This window comes from Centruroides sculpturatus, unplaced genomic scaffold (assembly GCF_000671375.1).
Source record: "Centruroides sculpturatus isolate CEXI.00-Female unplaced genomic scaffold, Cexi_2.0 scaffold250, whole genome shotgun sequence".
Lineage (NCBI taxonomy): Eukaryota > Metazoa > Arthropoda > Arachnida > Scorpiones > Buthidae > Centruroides > Centruroides sculpturatus.
In genome coordinates this window covers 546,867-569,286 of record NW_019384557.1, presented here as the reverse complement: position 1 = coordinate 569,286, position 22,420 = coordinate 546,867, and the positions used below count along the sequence as shown (strand labels likewise).

The following is a 22,420-nucleotide window of genomic DNA, read 5'->3' as shown; positions in this document are numbered from 1 at the left end:
ATGGGAATGAAGCCTTGAAAGAAAGGCAGTGTCAAAATTGGTTTGCCAAATTTCGTTCTGGTGATTTTTCACTGAAAAATGCTCAACGATCTGGCCGTCCAGTTGAAGTTGATGAGACCCATATCAAGGCCATTATCGATTCAGATCGTCATAGCACAACGCGTGAGATTGCACAGAAGCTCAATGTATCACATACATGCATTCAAAAAAAATTAAAACAGCTTGGCTATGTCAAGAAACTGGATTTATGGGTCCCTCATCAGCTTAAGGAAATTCATTTGACGCAATGCATTAGCATCTGCGATTCACTTCTGAAACGCAACGAGATTGATCCATTTCTGAAACGACTGATTACTGGCGACGAAAAGTGGATAGTTTATAGCAACGTTAATCGGAAAAGATCGTGGGTGATGCGAGATGAACCAGCCCAGATGACACCAAAAGCTGAGATTCACCAAAAAAAGATTATGCTGTCAGTTTGGTGGGATTATAAAGGAATTCTGTACTTTGAACTTTTACCAAGAAACCAAACGATTAATTCAAATGTGTACGTTCAACAACTCGCCAAACTAAGCGATGCAGTTCAAGAAAAGCGGCCAGAATTGGCAAATCGTAAGGGTGTTGTTTTCCAGCATGATAATGCAAAGCCCCACACATCTTTGGTCACTCGCCAAAAATTATTGGAGCTAGGTTGGGATGTGTTGTCACATCCACCATATAGCCCTGACCTTGCGCCTTCAGATTACCATTTATTTCGTTCCATGCAGAACTCCTTAAATGGTAAAATTTTTAATGATGCTGATGATGTAAAAACACATTTAATTCAGTTTTTTGCTGGCAAAAATCAGAAGTTTTATGAACATGGAATTATGACACTGCCTGAAAGATGGCAAGAGGTCATCGACAAAAATGGACAATACCTAATTGAATAAAGTTATATTTTTAAGCAAAAATTTTGAATTTTCCTTCTTATTTAAAATCTTCAATCACTTAGTTGCCAACCCTATATTTTCAGAATGTGTTAAAAAAAGAATTGTTGTTAATTAGAAACACCTGTTTATGTAATGGGATGAAATCGGGAACTGTGATTTTGTGTCGTATGTGCAAATGTTCTTTTTATATTAAGTGTGTAAATTTGGCTAGAACAAAACAAAATTGGAAGTGTGAATTAATCAACAGCAAATAAATAAATGAACAAATAAAAATTAAACTTTTTATTTATTTATTTAATCAATCAGTAGAGGTTTTAAATTGCACAAAGTTGCAACAACTGTTAATATTTTGTCAATTGTCATCTCATCAGCATCATTTTCTCGTTTGATCAATGAAATCAGAATCGTTGTTGCAAGTATTCTATACCTTTTCATTCTTCCGATAGCTCATTCAACGTGAACTTGTATTCTTGACATTGCATGAGAATTAGTAACATCAGCAGCAGCCAACTGATTTTTATCTTTGGTGCTACATGGAACCAGAAGGCAAACAGATTTTGAGGCTAACAGATCTGTTATTTGAAAACCCCGATCGGCTAACACTGTATCGCCCCTGTCTAGTAAATCAAGTAGATCACTTTCTTTGGTAAAGAACCTTGTTGCTGTGTCTACCTCCCCATGCCTTAGATATAAAACTCACACAACCATTATGAGCTATGGCAACCAAAAATTTAATATTATTGTTGCTCTTGTAGTTGGGGTAAGTCTGGCACCTGGCCAGCAAATTACTGGGTTTTTCAATAAAAACTTCACTACAGTTCATAATACATCTTATTTCTTCAAAGTCTGGATGCTTGTAACAAGAAGGCAAGCACTTCCTGATTTCTTGTCTGGAAGTCCACTTAATCAAAAATTTTAAACTATAATGCAAAACTTCTAACCATTCATGAAAGATTTTGCAGACCATTGAAGAGCGTTCGCAAGTTTAATGTTATTCAATGTTCCTAATCTCAACTTCATTAGTACTAACAAAAACTGCACAGATAAACTCAACTGGGTTGCTGAAGTTGGTTTCCAGAAATGTTTCAAATAAGCAATAACACACTCAAAAATGTCAACACCACTTATTCCTGAATAAAAATTTAACAGCTTATCATCTGCTAAAATTAAATCTGTATCGCTCATAGTCACTGTCTTCTGAAAGTAGTTCGCTAGTAACATCTGGGTGTCCAACTTCAACTGTAATTCAGCATTTTCTTGTTGAAGCTGTTCATTTTTCTCTACCAACTCACAGTATACTGCTTTGGTATAGTAACTTGTTCAACAGCACATTCTTGAGATTGCACTGATTCAGCCACCGCAGCAGTTTCATGGTTGTTGTTAGAAATGTCTGTAAAAGAAATGAAAGAACATGTCATAAAATTAAATTTATGCTAATTATAATATTATTCAAACTAGTATGAGAGCTAAATTTATACTAGTTGAAGTGCATAGTTGTTGACATACAGTCAACAACTATGCACTTCAGTTGACATGAGTTAAGCAACAGCTGAAATTAACATTTGCTCTACTTGCTAAAATGCTAGTAAGTTTTTTTAAAATATCAGATTTATTAATCATGCTCTAATAACCAAATTAATAAACTAGTTGTGGAAGTTACTAACCTCCTGGCTTTGAGAATGGTACTAAAAAGTTGAGCCTTGATTAACATTAATTCATAAATGCTTTATCTACTGGTAAGAACAAAATTTTTATTCAATGTCAACATTAAACATACCTGAAGCAATTATTTTTCTTTTTTTAATCATTCAAACCTTGCAACTTTTTGATGATTTTGCTTCTTGTTACATATCATACTTGATAGAAATAATGTAGGAGCCCAGTCAGGGTTATTCTGCTCTGATGAAGGAGCGCCTGTAAAGAGAGTAAAATCAGATGTCTACGTTTACCAAAAGCCAAGGGACAATATGCTGAGACACTTCGTGCATGTTAAGATCTTCCATTAAAATATGCTGGCAACTAGCTTTTGATAAGTGAGTAGCTGCTGCAATTTTTTCAAGGGTTTGGCGACGATCTTTGAGAACACATTGCGAGACCAACTCAACATTTTCCTCATTCTGTGAAGTCGAAGGTCGGCCAGAGCATTCATCATCTGCTATGGATTCTTGGCCCTCTTTAAAACGCCGATGCCATTTGTACACCTTCGATTTCACCGTGATAGAATCACCATACACCTTTCTTAGCAATTTTAAAGTCTCTATAGGTGTTTTATCGAAATGCTGACAAAATTTAATGTTGCAGCGCTGTTCTTGAAACTCCATTTTTACTACATTACAGAACAAAGGTAACTATCTCCGGAAGAAAACAGCAGCGCTTGAGGTTTAATCACGTGACATGGGTGAAACCAACCTGAACATGTAGGGGTGGTTTGGTAGAATCCATTTCATACTCTGTAACTTCAAATACATGCTTTTGTTGTCATAGATTACTGCAGTACCCAAACTTTTGGATCATATCACATCTTTCAATTTCTCCTAAGCTGGGCTATATCACTGAGTGTGGCCCTCAGCCTGATCTGCTTCATTGTTCTACTTTCTCTCTCTCAATGGCAAGAGAGTGTCCATCTGCAAGGTCTTTTTAAATATCATTGGCATTTCAAAACATACTGTATATTCTGCAAACAACAAATAATATAGATTCTGCAGCAACCATTACAATTCCAAACCAGCATAGGAGAAAAGCTGTCATTAAGGTAAAGGAGAAAGATAAATAAAAAAAATCATAATGTATATTGAATGCTTTCCCACTATGGAAACTCATTACATAACAAAGGACAACATAAGGAAATATTTAAGCATGACATAAATATTAGTAAAATATATCAGCTTTTTAAAGATGAGTGCCAAAAAGTATGGGGGATAAAGTACAGATGGAAAATCTTTACATTTTAACACAATATAACTCAAGATTTTGCAGGGCCAAAGAAAGGTCCAATAAAAACCTGATGATGATCTTTAAATATGATTGAAAATATTAGTTCACTTATTAAATTTGTTTTTTGTTACTTGATTAAGGTTACGGTATATTTTGAGTTAAAATTTCTGTTTAAAGGACATACTGATATGGAAACTGAGAGCATGCATATAGCTAGTGAAACTGCAAAACAAAATGTGTGTTCACTTTTCAGGAAATGGGTTCAGATCTGAGAGAGAACATTACATTAAAAAAAAAGGAAGCCATATATTGTGAAAATAATGTCTAACACAGTCATCTAAGACTATGTAAAATTGTCTGACAACATTATAAAAAAACTGATATGCAGCTGAAAATGCTGAAACAGTTTTATGGCCTAACTTTATTTGGCTTCAAGTTTTCAAGTTGGAATCACATGTCTTGCTGATAAAAATAAACTTTTCTCAGACAGACTTCATCAGATTTCCATTAAGGAGAAATAACAGCTCTGTTATCTCTGAGCTCATTAATGAACACTTAGGACAAAAGTGCAACAATTCTGTTTGACTATTTTATTATATTATTGTCTACTAAGGACTTATCATATTATTAGGACTTATTATGCTGGTGTTCCAATTTTTCAAAAGGATTTTTCTGAATAAGAATTCCTCCTTTTGAAAAATTGGAAAACCAGCATAGTAAGTCCTAATAATATGATAAGTCCTTAGTAGTCAATAATATAATAAAATAGTATAAAATAAGAACAAAAAAGCAATTGAATTAAGCTTGTTCCAATTTCTAAAGTAATACAAGGATTTGATGGAGCTTGTGAATGAAAAAAATAATAAATCTTCATTATCATGCTTTCTCTGAAAATTTTGCATGTAGGGAAAATGTAACTAATAAGTAACCAGAAACCAATGAAAATGACTAACTTACCAGAATGAAGTCTGTTATTAGTTAATGACTGTCATTATAAACAAGCCAACTTTTCAGTTTTGTAAAAAGAAACATTATAATAAAATTGTTCATGAATGTGCTAATGAGCTATAACTCTTGACTGAATAAAAAAATTTTTTTAAGGCACACATTAGTTATGTGGATTTACTAGTGATGTAACGAATATTTAATCACTATTCGGCTGAATACCTAAAAACAGGTGTATGAAATAACAAAAACACAGTAAATTAATCATTTTGGTATTTAGATTTAATGTTATCAAGTTAGTGTTCTTTGTTTACATTTATTTATAACTTATAACATGCACAAAATAAAAAAGAAAATAATATTAGTCACATGTATTCACAATTTATAATTACAAAGATCAGCACACGTACACACCTATTCGTTCGAGAATCGTCGCACATCTGAGAGTCTGACCCTACCTATCCCTCTTTTTAAGCGCTCGTCTTCGCTCTTCCCTTTCTCTTTCCTCTATCGCTCTAGTCTACGTATGCCTATGCATACATCATAATACGCCCTCACGATACTTTCGATTCGTCACTTTTCCATTGTAGATTTCCCATTTTACAATTACGTGACTCATAGCCTGGTGATAACAGAAAAAAGAGACAGATAGGACTTCAGTACAAGTTGCAGTTATGATTTCACAGATTTGAAACAGCTCGGTATCCCGAACGACCCCAGGCTTTCGCCCGTGCACGCTAAGTGACTTTCATTACAAGCATTTAGCTTTCTGAAGTCTATGACAACAATTGTTTGGCATTGATGGCCGCGAATTTCGCGCCAATAAGCTGCCTCGACTTGTTTGAGGCAACTTATTGAGTTGATAACATAATCGACTCGTTCGATTATGTTATCAACTCAATTTATATTTATTTTCACATTTTCACTTCACAGTCCTTCTCTGTTCTTCTTTCGTTATTTACACGTGTAGGTCATTTCATTGTTATCCACATTTGATACCACCACTTATCACATACTGCCATGACGCTCTTGTCTGAACTGTCAAGAATTAACGCGATTGGTGAAGCGTAGTGACAGTGGGCCAATAGAGAGTGGGATCCTTGCCATAATGCAGTTTGGGCGCCAATTTCATACGTGCATTAATTGAGCCGAATATTTGGCTATTCGGCCACGCTTCTGGCTGAATATTCGGTATTCGGCCAGAAGTGTGGCCGAATATACTATTCATTGCAACACTAGGATTTACCTATATTCTTTAGTAAAATTTTGGCTTTTAACTTACTAGTTTAATCAAGCTTTTAGATTTAAACTTGCTTGCAAAATATTATTTAACTTATATCATTAACTAACTTGTAAATCCAGTAATGGCAATCTCAGTTACTAGACATATCATTTAATACTAGGACATTGTGCAACTTTATTGTATTGCAGAAGAATCATAATAGAATTGAGGTAGAGCCAGAAAGAAAAACGCAATCCCTGCATCTGTTAGGCATACAGGAGGCAGTCCTTGTACCTATCAGACGATCCTTGCTCTGGCCTAGTATGGAGAGATGATTCTTGCACTTGCTGACACAGAGAGGTGATCCAAGAACAATGCAATCAATAGTGATTATGTTGTTCTTGTGTTTTGTTTGTTTTTTGTGCCAATTTTCTGTTAAGCACACACACTGCTGTTTTTATTTTTGATCTCTAGGCTTAAATTTTGTTAGGGGCACTCAGTCACATCAGAGAGCATGGATATTGTCACTTTAATAACTCTGTATATTGAAAACAAAATCATGTACTCCTATTTTTTTTACATTTAAATGGACCTTCATTACATTTTTGGATTTCTGATTGCAATTAATTGAAATAGGCAGTCAATTCTAAAAGATGATAAAAGGCATTCTAGTGACTGTGGAACATTGCATGGCAAAATTGCATGATTCATGCAATCTTGCTTTGTTACATGTGCTTATGCTACAACCTTATGTCTCGTGTGAGGTCATGGACCCCCATTTTTTATTACATTTTTGAATTCCTCACTGCAATTAATGGAAAATGGTAGTTTAATCAAAATTGATCAAACAGATTTTGAGAATGAACACAATTCTGTAAGTCACATAGAAGAAGCTTTGCTAATGCTTTTCCTCAATTATTTATTTTTTTCCTGAGAGACAAAAAATTAAGTTATTTTTTTCTCTGGAAGATGGGAGAGCTGCTTTCATTCCCGAGGAAAAATAACAATTTTTAATGTCTTTTTCAGGATAAAACTCTAATAATATAATTTTTTCAGCAAAAGTCTATTATATGATTACACAAAATAGCAAATTTTTAGTAGACAATTAAAGGTTGCTTCAATTTTTAAATTTTGTTTTCTAAAATTCACAATTTTATATTTAGTCACCTATGGTTCTATACCCATGATATATCACTATAGATTATACTTAGGAAATTATGCTAATTTTTTATACTTGCATATAATTAACACCCAACAGCTTGTCATAAGTAATTTAAAAGAAAAAAATTCAAAAATATCATATTTAAAAGTTTAATTGAAAAGATTGTGTAATAATTAGAATTTTAGGTACTTGGATACTGATTTTATCTACATTCTGGATATTACATATTGCAAAATGAGTTGATATGTTGGGATTTGATTTCTGAAAGTAATCAGAGGCAGAGTTGTTAGTATATATTAAAGCAAAGATTTTGCTTTGTACCAAAAATTTTAAACAAATTATATGAACTAAATATAATAAATTTAAAAATACTATTTAAAATTTTGTTATGTAAAATTAGTAACATGTTTTAGAATCTGACATTAATTTGCATTTATTTTGTAGATCATTTACAACACCAACAAGTGTATTTTTTCATGCTAGTAAAACCCACCTCCCAGTTGGAAATGAAGAATCAGAATGTAAATGGGAAAATTGTGACAGCATGAAACGCAAAAGATTATCTCTTCTTACTCATTTACAGGTAATTTAATTTTTCATCTTTAACATTTATAATGTTTAAAAATATTTATCAATAATTTTACAGCAAATAGAGCAGTTTATATCTCAGGGCTTTGATTAGGAGCCATGATCATGCTTCATGCTCTAGCTCCATTCTAGATGAATTTTTAAGTGGTTATTTGAGATATTTAAACTATTTCATATTAACAATAGACATAGATATTTTCATCATATATAATCTAAAAAAGATGCCAAAATTTCAATGTGTAATTTTGACATTATTCTCAGTCATATCAATCTATAATTGGGCTGCAATTTTGAAATTGTAGGAATATACATTCCCACTATTGGCCATTATTGTCCTTTGGTAATCTGAAGAATGGAGTGAGATAGTTGAAAATCAAGACCAGGTATGGAAAGCTTAGGGGTTGGAGGCCTAATTAACCATATACAATCTTTAAATTTGGATCAGAAGTCACAGATTTTTTTAAAATTAAAAGATTATTAAAAATTGCAGGCTAGCATTGTGATGATGAATAAATAATTATTCATTAACATATGATAACATCCTCTACATAACAGATTTAAATGTTGTGTTATAACTCTAGATATAGATGTCTGACATATATCATAATCTTTCAGATTGACATATTTCTTAATGGCAGAGTGCTGATTGAGAAAACATGCATATGATACAAAATAAAACATTTTTATTATCATATTTGATTTTGTGAGCATTAAATCAGCACAATTTAATCTGTATTTTTTATACAATAGTTAAGTAGGCCTATTACATCAAAAAATATTCTATATGTATCCCAGTCTCATTTTTCCATTAAGTGTATGGGAAAAGTACAGTTTACTTTATAACAGGATTCTAGAAATCAGTTGAGTTATAATGCAAGGATCAAGTCTGAATAATTATAAAATTATTCAGAATTTATGAAATAGCATTGTTATAGCAACATACTGTATCTATATTATACTAATTCTGGTTTGTTATGAATATATTGTAAATGCTGTATGTTTATATAATATACATGTTAACGGCCAAACCCGATTTCAGGCCAAACTAGTTTATCCTACACATGTCAGGATATACTAGTTTAGCCTAGGACAATCTAGTTTAGCCTAAATACTTTAGGCCAAACTGATTTATGTATTACAAATAAGTGCCAGTGTTAAAAAAAATGATTTTTATTATATAATTGAGTATTCAGAATTGTATTTGATGGCGTTTGTGTGTTTTTATACGAACATTGAGACATCTTTTTGTTTCATCTACATAGGTCATAGGGTTATTACGGCTACAGTTAAACCTGTATATCACGTTGCTTTTTTTAAGGATATTAACCTTATTGTTTGGGTGATTTGGTTGGATGTATTTTTGGGTTTTATTACAAAGGTCAGGGACTAAATTGATGTTGGTATTGTTTAAGACCATTTTAATTTTTTCAAACATATTTTTGACATATATAAGTTTAAAGAACTTTTTAGTATCATTGTTGTTAACAGGAATAACGGTATGGGCATTGTTGTTGTTATTATTACACTTAAATTGTTTTAGCCATTTGCCTAGGAGTACTTTTGGGTAATTATTTAGTAAGAAGGTCTGAACAATGTCCATGATCTCAAGATTCTTTTTGTAATCGGAGGTAGTTCTATTGGATATCTTTTTGATGAAATTGGCAAAAATGTTTCTTTTTATGAACAGGGGAGTATGTGAGTGGTAGTCCATGACTTTATTAACGTTACAAGATTTTTTATAATATTCAATTTCAATTTAGTCCCTGACCTTTGTAATAAAACCCAAAAATACATCCAACCAAATCACCCAAACAATAAGGTTAATATCCTTAAAAAAAGCAACATGATATACAGGTTTAACTGTAGCCGTAATAACCCTATGACCTATGTAGGTGAAACAAAAAGATGTCTCAATGTTCGTATAAAAGAACACATAAACGCCATCAAATACAATTCTGAATACTCTGCAGTTGCCAAACACTGCAACCTATATGGTTGTGAAATTAATAAATGTACAATAAAAGCAATAAAATTTGAAACCAACACTTATAAACGTAAATATCTTGAGCTCATAGAGATTTTAAAAATTGATAATGTTAATAGAATTAATGATAACTTAGGTGTTAAAATTGACGAAGGATGGTATAATTATATCTTCTAAAAAACTAAATATCTTTGTGATGTAATGTCCACATGTACTGTTAAAACCGTTAGGAACTTGTAATTGTATCACATATTGTCACCACTTGTACAACAGATGTGGACTGACACACACCTCTCTCACTACCACTCTCAGCACCTTGTTGTAAGCTGGCACCTGCTACTCTGTTGTCTTACCTTTTTTTGGTATGTACATTACCTGCCTGTATAACTTTAGTCCATTAGTGTTAACTAATTATTGTCTAACTTATAACTGTTTTGTATCAGCATCCTATATGTCATCCCACCATGCAAGGTCATGAAGATTTATTACACCTGCCTACACTGATATTGCCTACTGCTCATACTGTTATATTGGCATCTTCACCTTTATATTGTATAGTTTTAGGCATAGTTTTTAAGTTTACCTTACTTTGTATAATTTTTAATATACCACCTACTTTAGATAATACCTACTGATGATGCTTACTTATATATTGTATAACTTTAGGCTTAGTTTTAAGTTGACCGTTACCTTGTATAATTCTATTATGTCATTACCTTTAATACCAACTGATGAGGGACTGTTTTCTATTAGGAAATAGTCTGAAATGCATTTTGGGTTTTTGTTTTCACACTTATATAGTAACTTTTTGAGTTTATTAAATTGTTTTCACTTTGATCTCTGAGCGTTTGTGCTCATCATTTGGTCTGATAAGCCCTCACTATTATCTGCCTCACGGTTGTGGATAATTTAATTTAATTGATATTATTATATCAAGGGCTAGAAGCAACTTTTGTAATAATTTAGTAAAAAAGGATATGTCAAGAATAAATCTCTGGTGATATGCCAGAAATATATTGTAAGTTGTTAGATAAGATTTGGTTAGATTTACCAAATTTTTTTACATATTTTCAAAGTGCAATACTCAAAACTTTCTAGAGAATAGGAAATTAAGAAATTAACACCTAAGCTTACAAAACAAAGCAGGAAACAAAGCTGGAGTCAGAAATTTTTTTTGAAGAATATATGACTCTTGCTCTGGCTCAAATCCTGGTTTATATTAAGAAATATTGCACTTGTTCTGTTTTATTCAAAAGTAATGTATCAGAATAATAATGATGGTCTTAATTTTTTATACTTTTATCCATATTAGTTTAAAAAGTCAAAAATTTAGTTTTTTTTTCTCCCTCCTTTTCTAGGTTTTTGCTCAAGTAGATACAATCAGATTTTGAATTTTTTTCCTGTATCAATAGAATAAAAAAGTTTTACTTTTTCCATCTACTAAAAGAAAAATAAGTTCTTTACATTAAGGGATGTTCAGAAATGAGAGTCAATTAAGAAATCAATGTATTAACATAGCTGCTTGATGCAAATCATGATAAAACTTGTAAGCCTGCTTGTCAGGCTATGCATGTACCTAGAGACAATGTCACTTTAGGTGGGAGAGGAGAGGTACAACATGCAGATTAAAAGAAATGAGGCTCTTACTCTATGTATATGCCATTACTATGAAAAAATTTTGGGAAAAAATTTAAAGAAGACTAGACAACGTTTTATGCTTGAAAATATTCAATGAACAACTATCAATTGGATGGATATTGGACAGGTTCAAGGAACATAGAACTGCAGAGTTTGAAAGTCTATTGGTTGGCCTGCAAATGTAGGAACTGCTAAAGTTATACAGGTAGTGGAATGCATATTCAAGCTGAGACATCATTGAGAATAGTGGCTGCAAAACATGGTCCTGCAGTAAGTAACCACCTACATGACTTAGAAATCCAATTCACTCATTGATAAAATATGGACTTTCTCCTTTTAAATTTACAGATTCAATTAAGGGAGCAAATGCATGCATTAGCATTACAGAACATTATGAGTGGTTGAAAAATATAAAAATAGCATTACATAATTTATGGAAATCCCTCTGTATGTCATATGCAAAGCAAGTTACATGAATCATTTTAGGATAGAGCATAAAGAGAGGTCTTTTTGCTTTCATTATATATGGCACAGTGTTTGAAACAATAAATCTTTATTTTATATAATTCTATCTTCCCACAACTTCATTCATTGAACAGCAGAACTATTGTAGTAATGTTAGTCTTACTCAGTTATGAGCAAACAGATACACATATCTAGGACCATCTTTTGTTAAAGCACTCACAATTACATTGGCAATAAATCACTCAATAACACCAATTATTTCATCTATTGTAACCCATATTTTCTTTTTCCTTAGAGTTTACAAAATCTTATGCAACATTACATCATAGACCCTTTGAACATAATTTTTCCTTTTTTTGTAAGTCGTCTTTACCAGACACTGTACTTCTCAAGAAATATTGTTATGTGGATTCAAAACTTTTTAAAATTAGAATTAACAACTAGATTCAAATAAAAATTAATATTAGCTAGTATGTGCTAGAAAAACAAGAATAATTTGTTTTTATACATCTGTATATATAGAATATTTGGGATGTTTAGTATACTTATATATTGAAAGCAAAATGTTCCATCCCCACTGAAACAAACCAGCACTTTACACAGCAGTGTGTAAGTAGGTCACACTGGATTGCAGGTGGGGTTTACAATTCATTTTTCAAAAGGACCACCTATTAACTTTATGAACTCTGCATGAAAGAGTTAACAAAGAGGAAGAAAGGTCTTTATTTAGGGATAGGAGACACAAAAAGACTTCACTTTTGACTCATGCTTGGAGTTTAAGAGAAAACATTCATTTGCTCCTGTAGCAACTATTTTTTAAGTTTGATTTTTGAATAATAACTTTTGGTTACATACAGAATACCAACAAGCTAGAATATACTACATAGAGTGGCTATAGCAATGCCATGTTTAAAGAAAATTGAGTATACATCTGCTGTTTTCCTTTTAGTTAAGGGGACTTGCCATTTGTGTTGTGTATAGGCACTGAGCTAGAATATTCTAACTCATAAATCATGGAAATTTCAACAGAAATATTATTTATTTGCTTTATAATGTACACTAACTGATCAAAACATTAGACACTGTGGTGATGGGAAGTGTATGCTGGCACCATGCAAGCAGAATTTTACATTCCCAAATTCAAACTTGGCATAAATAAGCAAGTATCTAACCTCCCCAACACTGTATCACAATTTACAAAAATGGGTAAATGTGGTGATCTCAACAACTTTGATCATGAACACATTGTTATCACAAGCCAGATCAATCATTCTGTCTTTGAAGTAACAACTCTAGGGTTCCCAAGGGTAATATCAAGGATCTGCTGAGCATATGTATCATTGACTGGGGCTGGCAGAGACTGTACAGGGTGGTACAAACTGACTGAAGAGCTACCATCCAATAGTCTCCAAGGTGGTTCCTAGATTAAGTCTAATTGAATCTCTCTGGGATGCTATTGAGAGATATCTTAGATCTATGAAGCTTGTACTAGTGTCTACAATAGAGATGCAAACAATAGTGCAACAGGCATGGCTTGCAATACCTCTGGCAATTCTCAGGCATCTGGTGGATTCAGGCTGTCATTTGTGCTGGAATAAGACCAGAATGCTATTATTAGATATTTCTAATGTTTTGATCAGTCAGTGTAGCAGAATGAAGTTAATAATCATGTCTATATGTATATCAAGACTAAATATTGATAGGTTTTATACAGAGTGGCTTTTAAGTTACCAGATTTAAATCAGAAATTTTTATTGTAAAAATGAACATAATAAGTCTACTAACAAGGAGACAACCAGATGTTTGCATCTTAAATTCGAACAAAACTTGGTGAGTATATAGCTCTAAACACAAACAGTATCTTGTCCAAATAAAAGGACCCAAATCTCAAGTGTTTCTGAAAAAGAGCACCTGAAAATTGACTATTTAGCTTATGTTCTTGGAAGTTTATTTCCTTTTCATAACAGTGATAGCTGAATGGATAAGAAGGTATACAGTGGAGCTAAATGATGTAGGTTCAAGCCTATGAAATTTCAGCTTTATTTTATTTTTTTTGTGTGTGTGTGTGTGTGTGTGTGTGTGTGCATAACAAAATTATCTTATTTTACTGTATCATTAGCATTATTTGTGCTATTATCACTCCTCATGTTTAAAGCTTGTCAAACAAGAGATTAAAAATCATGACAGCATTTCCTGTTTGGTGAAAATACAGTCTCTATAGATTTAACTCTTGTATGTCATTAAATACAATTTTTATTTCTTCATATTTATTTTCAGATATTTTCACTCATGCTTGCATACTATGTTAACACAAGCAAATAAGCTTCAGAGGTTACTGTGGGTGGCCAAAAAAGACAAATTTAATATGAAAATAGGGCAACATAGTCACATTATTTTTTTTTTAATTGTTAATGATATGAACAATTTTCTCATTCACTCTTATTTCTTACACTTCGAATATAACAATACCACCATATTTGAAAATAAATATGAAAAAATAAAAATTTTATTTAATGACATAGAAGAATTAAATCTACGGAGAATGCATTTTTGCGGGAAATGATGTCATGATTTTTTTATCTTTTGTTTTATAAGCTTTAAACATGAGGAATGATAATAGTAATAATAATACTAATGATACTGTAAGATAATAAATAATTGTATACTTGCTTACTGGAGAATAAATTCAATAAAAAATAAAAACCATTCAACTATCCAGTATAATTCTTTAATAACATAAAAAACGTTTTCAAATGCATTAAGCATTCATCATCAGTTATTTCTCTAATTTGAAAATGGGAAATTTGAAAAATTACGCAAGCGAACTTCAAATAAACGGTTATGCAAAAAATTAAAAGGTAACACGCTATAAATGAAAGTGATACATACAAATTTTCTGTGTGTTTAATAAATAATAATAAAGATAAATAAATAAATAAAATATCTATCAAGGATCATCCTAAGCCTGATTAAGGCTTTTATATAGATCTATGCCAATTCGTCGCAAAAAGATTTCCAAGCAGACGAAAGCCCATCAGCATCACTATAGTTGATACACTGCATGCTCTTCTGTGCCCTATGGATCTCCAGCTTTTCGAGATATTTTACCGCGTGTCTAGATCTGGTAGCTTTTATTATAGAGGCCTGGTCCCATAAGACAGTAATGCCTTGTTGTTTAGCATAAGGCATTACTGTCTTCTAAAATATCTTGAAAAGCTGGAGATCCATAGGGCACAGAAGAGCATGCAGTGTATCAACTATAGGGATGCCGACAGGCTTTCGTCTGCTTGGAAATCTTTTTGCGACGAATTGGCATAGATCTATATAAAAGCCTTAATCAGGCTTAGGATGATCCTTGATAGATATTTTATTTATTTTTATTATTATTTATTAAACACACAGAAATTTTTATGTATCACTTTCATTTATAACGTGTTACCTTTTAATTTTTTGCATAACCGTTTATTTGAAGTTCGCTTGCGTAATTTTTCGAATTTCCCATTTTCGAATTAGAGAAATAACTGATGATGAACACTTAATGCGTTTGAAAACGTTTTTGTGTTATTAAAGAATTATGCTGGATAGTTGAATGGTTTTTATTTTTATTAAGATAATAAAATAATTTTGTTACACAAAACAAAAAGGCTGAAATTCTGTAGGTTTGAACCTGCATTGTGTAGTTCCACTGAATACCTTCTTATCCACTTGGCCATTACTGTTATGAAGAGGAAGTGAAAACTCCAAGGACATAAGCTAAACAGTAACCTGTCAAAGGACTGTTTTTCAGAAATGCTTGAGAAGTGGGTCCTATTATTTGGACAAGGATCTGTTTGTGTTTAGGGCTACATGCTCACCAAGTTTTACTTGAATCAGAGATGCAAACATTTGGCTCTCTCCTTGTAAAACTTAAATTTTGTTTTTTGGGACTGTAACATAGAAATTGGCATATTATAAATGATGCTGGAAGTATCCACCTCCTCTTTAGAGAAAAAAGTTTACACAACAGTGCTGATATTTCTTCAATACATCTGATGATGATTCTTAAAAAGAATCATTATCTATCAAATGTATTGAATGTATCAAATATATCATCATCAAATAACCCCTAGATCACATGGGTGCTTTTTCAAGAAAAAAGTCAGAGGATGATAAATCAGATAAGCTAGTGGACCAGAAATTTTTAGAAATGAGTTGATTGTGAAAGAATTCTTGCCTTATAGTCATTCATAACTTACGTGCCATATGTGTAGTCACTAAATCTTGTTGAAAACAACATAATTGCTCATTTGGTTCAGAAAAACAACAAATTGTTGGATGATGTCTTCATGCATGCAAGTGATGACAGTATCATAAAAAAAGCTGTTATTCTTTGGTACTATATAATGCACCATATGCTCAGTTTTTATAAATGAAGAGATTTTTCATAAAGGATTTGCAGGTTTTCTGAGGACCAGTACTGATTTTTATGAGCATTAACATAGTCTGATAAATGAAACCAACTATCATTTGAGAAAATTGTAATTTTAAGAACAGCCAAATTGTTTCACATGAACTGTCAAAACCACTGGCTACCTGAGATATCAATAGTTCTCACAGGGAATGAATTCCTTAACTGGGATAAAACTTACAGCATAGAAGCTGGAAAGGTCAGGTTATATGTTGGTGTATACAACTTCACAATGCAAATAGAAAACAAGATGTAAATTTTTGATTGTTGAGTCTTAAAAATCATTCTGTTTAATGAAAATTATATTATATTTACATTGTTGAATATATAATTCAGTTTTAGATTTGTTGTTTATTTACAAAAATTATGAAATATTACAGGATTGGCATTGCAGTGATCAAGTCTTACAAGTCCAAGCATTGCGAAGACAGCAAATAGCACAACATGGAAAATCTGCATTAGCTCCACCACAACCTCCTCCACCTCATCCAGGTTATGCTCCAGATGCAGCTCTGTTAGCAATTCGTAGACATGCATTGCAACTTGTCAGCACTCCTGAAATAAAGGTGATTATTCATTTATGTCTTTTGATAGTTTTTTTTTTTTGAATGATATATTATTTTCTATATCAATTGTTTTCAAACTTTGTATTAAACATATCTATCCATTTGAAAAGTTTCTCGAGCTCTATTTTTTAATGAAAATAATCTAAATTAGTGTCATATTTTTAGGCAGATAATTTGTGGATTATCCATATAAAAGTCAGTTTGAAAGCAGGGACAAGTTAGTTACATGGGTAGGCTGAAAAGTAATGCACACATGCTTGTAGAACATGAACAAAAACAAATAGCACATTCAGGAAAAAGTACATTAAAGTACAATTCTTAAGCTTCAAAATCATATATTTATTTTTCAACGTAGTCGCCGTTAAGGCTAACACATTTCTCCCAACGTGTAACAAGTTTTTTCATTCTGTCACTGAAAAATTCTTCCGACTTTTCTCAAATCCAGGACTTGATAACTGCCTTCACCTCGTCATTTGAGATGTAATGATCACCTTTGAGGTCTCTCTTGAGTAGAGGAAAAAAATAAAAATCGCAAAGCGCAAGATCGGGGGAATAAGGAGGGTGTGGAATTAGTTCAAACTTCAGATTTCACAGAGCCTCTCCAGTTGTGCACGAGGTGTGTGGACGAGCGTTGTCATCTTGCAAGATTATTGGTGCCAGGCTGCCTCTAACATGACAAACTCAACGTCGGAGGTGTTTAAGAGTCTGTATGTACTGAGAAGAATTAAACATTGCAACGAGGGGCAACGGTAATTGTCCGTGGCAGTGATCAGACATCTGCTGCATGTTTCATCAACAATTATGGCCTTTCCAGGCTCACAACCATGAAATTTTATTATCCATCGATTTACAGTAGACCTATCAACAAGTTCAAGTTCTTTATTGCTGTACAAAGGTACAAGCCCGGTACCACATAAGCACAACCGGTAAAGACCTATCAACAACATCGTCATCATAAACAGCCTTTAAATGACGATGAATCTCAGTAGAAGCAATTTTTTCCGCAGTTAAAAATTCGATAACATCAAGCTGTTTAAGTCGCGTTGACATAGCACTAGAACACATCTCCGTATTTCCACTTCTCAAAATATACTGAATGAATGCAACAACCTCAAACTGCACATGCGCATAGAGGGGGAATGTTACTTCCATATGCCACCTGGCATGCTTCTGAAAATCATTTTGTTCATGCACACATACAAGCATGTGTGCATTACTTTTCAGCTTACCCTTGTATCTGATGATTTTACAACTTGCAGTTTATTATAGGGTACATACCAGAGATTCCCAAATTGGTTTATGATTTTATTAGGGGTCAATTACAAGATGTTCATTAAAAACGATTAATCCAAAAGATTATGTTTTTCTTTTGTTCAAAGTCACTGACAATGAGAGGGTCAGATGTTCAAGTCTGATTTGAACAAAAGTTTGTGGGTGTGTAGCCCTTAACACAAACAGCTCTTTGTCCCAATAGCAGGACCCACTTCGCAAGTGTTTCTGAAAAATGGGTCTGAAGATTAACTGTTTAGCTTATAAGGCTTTGAAAGTTTCATGTTTACTTGAAGCAGTGAAAGCTAAGTGGACAAGACACTAGGCAGTGGAGTGACACAATGTTTGAAACTTTGCAATTTTTGATTTTTTATATGTAATATAATTATTTTTATTATGTTTACTGTATCATTAGTATTATTATTACTGTTATTATTCTTCATGTTTAAAGCTTATAAAATATATTAAAGCAGATGCAAAAAGCTGGAACTTCAATTAAAAAACATACTTTGTCACTATGAGAGAATAAGCTTCGGGCATTACTGCACATGGACAAAACAAGACAAATCTTTTATGAAAATAGGATAGCTTAGCCATAGTATTTTTTATTATTATTAATGTTATGGACCATTTTCTCATGCAATCATATTTGTTACACCATATCTCCACTCCATACTACTCTGAAGAAATACGAAACTTCCAAAATCTTAAAAGTTAAACATTCAATTTTCATAAACTTTTTTTTGAAATGCTTGAAAAGTGGGTCCTATTATTTGGACAAGGACCTGTTTGTGTTAAGGGCTCACCAAGTTTTATTTGAATTGAAGACTCAAATGTTTGACCATCTTCTCATAAGAACATCTTCAAAAAAAGTGAAAAATGTTTTGTATGCTGTGGTGGTGCTATTTTTCAAAGGAACTGAGTCAAAATTTGGTCTCTTGAGAAGAAGAGTTGAGAGTGCACTTGTGACTGTCAGCAAATATCCCACTATCAATTACCTATATTCTTGTACACTTGTATTTAGATAATACATAGCAGAAGTATTGCCTGGTGCAATGTTTTTGTCTACAACATGTATATGATTATTTAAATTATAAAGTTGTAGAATGGTTTAAAATTAGTACAGAATGTTTTTGTCCAGTTAAAATACTCAAATGGAAAGTAGCATCAAAAAATAAATGAAGGAACTGTGGAAAGTTTTTCTGCATGACCTCACATGCTCAAAACTGCCAATTGGGTAAAGCTTAGTATCCACATGTGGAAATGAATGATGGAATCTGTAGATAGAAACTAAAAATTCAGACATAAGCTAAAAATTGTTGTTCTGTCTTCTTTCTACACTGCGTATACTTATGTGCAGAAATTGCAGTTCACTTGAAACAAGCACCATCTGTCAGCCAAAATATTAACAGCTACTGCAAATAGTCGAAAATAGCATGAATGTGCTTTGTTATATGAATTAAACTTCCTGAGTTTGCTGACAATCTTATCACAAATAAAAAAGCCACAAAAGTGAAGAATTGGGTAAGACAAATATTTCAAAATCGTTCCAAGTTAGGAATATCAAATACTTTGACACCAAATTACAATTATATCATTGTAAATATTTTATGCAGTAAGTACATTATTTAACTTTAATATTTAAATTGGATAGTAATATAGTGTATAAATGAAATAATGTATTAACATATTAGCATATATGTTTTAACCATGTTGACAGCCATAGTTTGAATGCTATCATCCCACTTGATGTTTATGATGTTATTGCTAAACAGCCTTCCTGTTGGTCTAATTTTCACTGTTCCGCTTTCTGTGGTAGCAAAAGAACAAATTTTCAACTTTGTACAGAATAGCAAAATGATGTCACTTTTGCTGTAGTTTCAACAGCAAAAGTGACATCATTTTGCTATTCTGTCAACAGTTTTCATCATCCATTTCCAAATGTGAGTACTAGGCTTAAAGGAAGCAGGTGATTTAGTGTTTTTAATGTAAAAAGCTATAGTTTTCAAAATATTACTCCTTCAGAAGAATAAACTTTGCTTGTCATGTGAACATAAGGCATATAGAGAAGCCTTATACAGTTTCCCCTCACCCATTTTTTGGCAAAAAACTTTTTTCTTCATATAGTGTTCCTATAAAAACATTACAGTAGAGCATCGATTATCCGACTCAATTGGGGACTCAGGTTGGTCGGATAACTGAAAAAATCGGATAATCGAAAAGAAGGGAAAAAATACATTGTTAGTATAGTATATTAGGATATTAGTATATCCCATGTAATTAGTTTATTAGTATATTGCTATTAACCAACTTCGCGTTTAATTTTCATCGATGTTTAGCCTAACAAATTTTTTTTTTTAAATAATAAACATCGCTATTGTATCATTAAAAATTATTTTTAAATTATTTTATTGCTCACAACACAACCACTCATAATTAGAAAATTAAGTCTTGTAAATACTGGCCTCCCTTCAATGGTCGAGCCGTTGATGCCAGCTAAAACACGCAAAAATTTAACAAAAATAATATTAAAGTAGCCAAGACATAGCCAAATATTGTAATGCCACATCACTAGCGGACATTTGAAATTTGCCAACTAGAACGGTCGGTTAACCGATGTGACGGTTAATCAGGTTGTATAAGCGATGCTCTACTGTATTTGAAAAAATTAATATGTCATCCAAACGTTAAAAAAACTTCAAAATTTGTATTAAGTTTTCATTTGAATGTAACTACTTTAAACTTGAATGTCCAACTGCTTCCTCTGAGTATTTTAATCAGACAAAAATGTTTTATACTAATTTTGATACAGTACAACTATGTAATTTAAACTGTGTAATTAAACTATGCTGCTGTCTTTCATAGGATCTGAGATAGGATTTGACCCAACAAAAAGAAGTCATAGTACATCATTGTATCATCAAATGGAATCAAGATAGCATCTTTACCACAAGCTTGATGGCTTTAACACACTATGCCATTAGTTTTTGTATCAGTTTGTTATTTGAAGAAAAAGAATGATTCCACCAAATAATATGTTTCTAATGATTTTTTAAAAGCATTCTTCTTTCTTTTTCAATAAACTTTACAAATATCCACAGATTCGCATATACACCATGTGGCAGCTACATAAAACTTCCACTGCTTATGACTTCTAATGGTGCACCTTTTGAAAAAAATGTTTTCAATAAAAGTTTGTTTTTAATGTATCATAGAATCATAATATGCAATAAGAAATGGAAGTCAATTTAAGAAAGTGAAGTTAACGACATTTTCTTTTCACCAATTATAAGTGGTGAAAATGATGAAACCAGTATCTTCATTTTGTGGCCCCCTTAAAGTCTAACATTTTTGTTTTAATGACTTTTTTTGTAGGATGCATATTTTTCAAATTATTTCAATGGATTTAATAAAACAGACAACTGCATATATGCACCATGTTGTGTGTATCATTTAACATTTTAATTAATGTTGAGAATATTTTTCCACTTGTGGAAAAATTGTAATGAAAAACAAACAGAAAACAGAATAGTTCTGTTTATATGTGGATTGCATTTTCTGAAAATGTAGAATGTTCCAGAAATTTGAATACACATAAGTTACTATTGGTGCTGTTGGAATGACATCAGAATTCCACATGGATAGCAAATTGTTTGCTGGTCATATATATATATACCAGGTTGTTCAATAAGTTTTGTCGTTCGATAAGAAAAACACGATTTTATGGTTTGAAATACATTTTATTATTCAATATAATCTCCCTGAACTTCAATACACTTGTTCCAGTGATCTTCTAATTTATGGATTCCATCCCTAAAGTGAGAATCCGGAAGACTGTCGAAATATGCATCCACGGCTGCTATTACCTCTTCGTTCGATGAAAATCGTTTCCCACGCATGAATTTTTTTAGATGTGAGAACAGCCAGAAGTCAGAGGGAGCTAAATCTGGCGAATAGGGAGGATGTTGCAACAATTCGTATTTTAATTTACTGATTTTCGCAATGGTTTTTTGAGCTGTGTGAGAGGGGGCGTTGTCTTGATGAAAAATGATTTTTTTCTTTTTTAAACCAGGTCTTTTCTCACGAATTTTTACATCTAGCTGGTCCAAAAGGTTACAATAATAATCTGAGTTTATTGTTTTACCAGTTTGGAGGTAATCCACAAACAAAATTCCTTTTGCATCCCAAAAAACTGATGCTAACACCTTCTTGGCCGATTTCTGGACCCTAACACGCTTCGGAGCCGAAGTACCGGGTTCACACCACTC

At 32.4% G+C, this 22,420-nt stretch overlaps 1 protein-coding gene and 1 pseudogene across 1 annotated transcript in view; one reads left to right on the top strand and one right to left on the bottom strand.

Moving 5' to 3' along the window:
- Positions 1-22,420, top strand: part of LOC111623897 (AT-rich interactive domain-containing protein 2-like) — a 243,928-nt gene that overhangs the window by 211,599 nt on the left and 9,909 nt on the right. The window contains exons 18-19 of the mRNA XM_023366627.1: positions 7,640-7,778; positions 16,698-16,883. Coding sequence (XP_023222395.1) covers positions 7,640-7,778; positions 16,698-16,883 — 325 coding nt within the window. The remainder of the gene's footprint in view (positions 1-7,639; positions 7,779-16,697; positions 16,884-22,420) is intronic.
- LOC111623906 lies at positions 1,199-2,286 on the bottom strand (annotated as a pseudogene).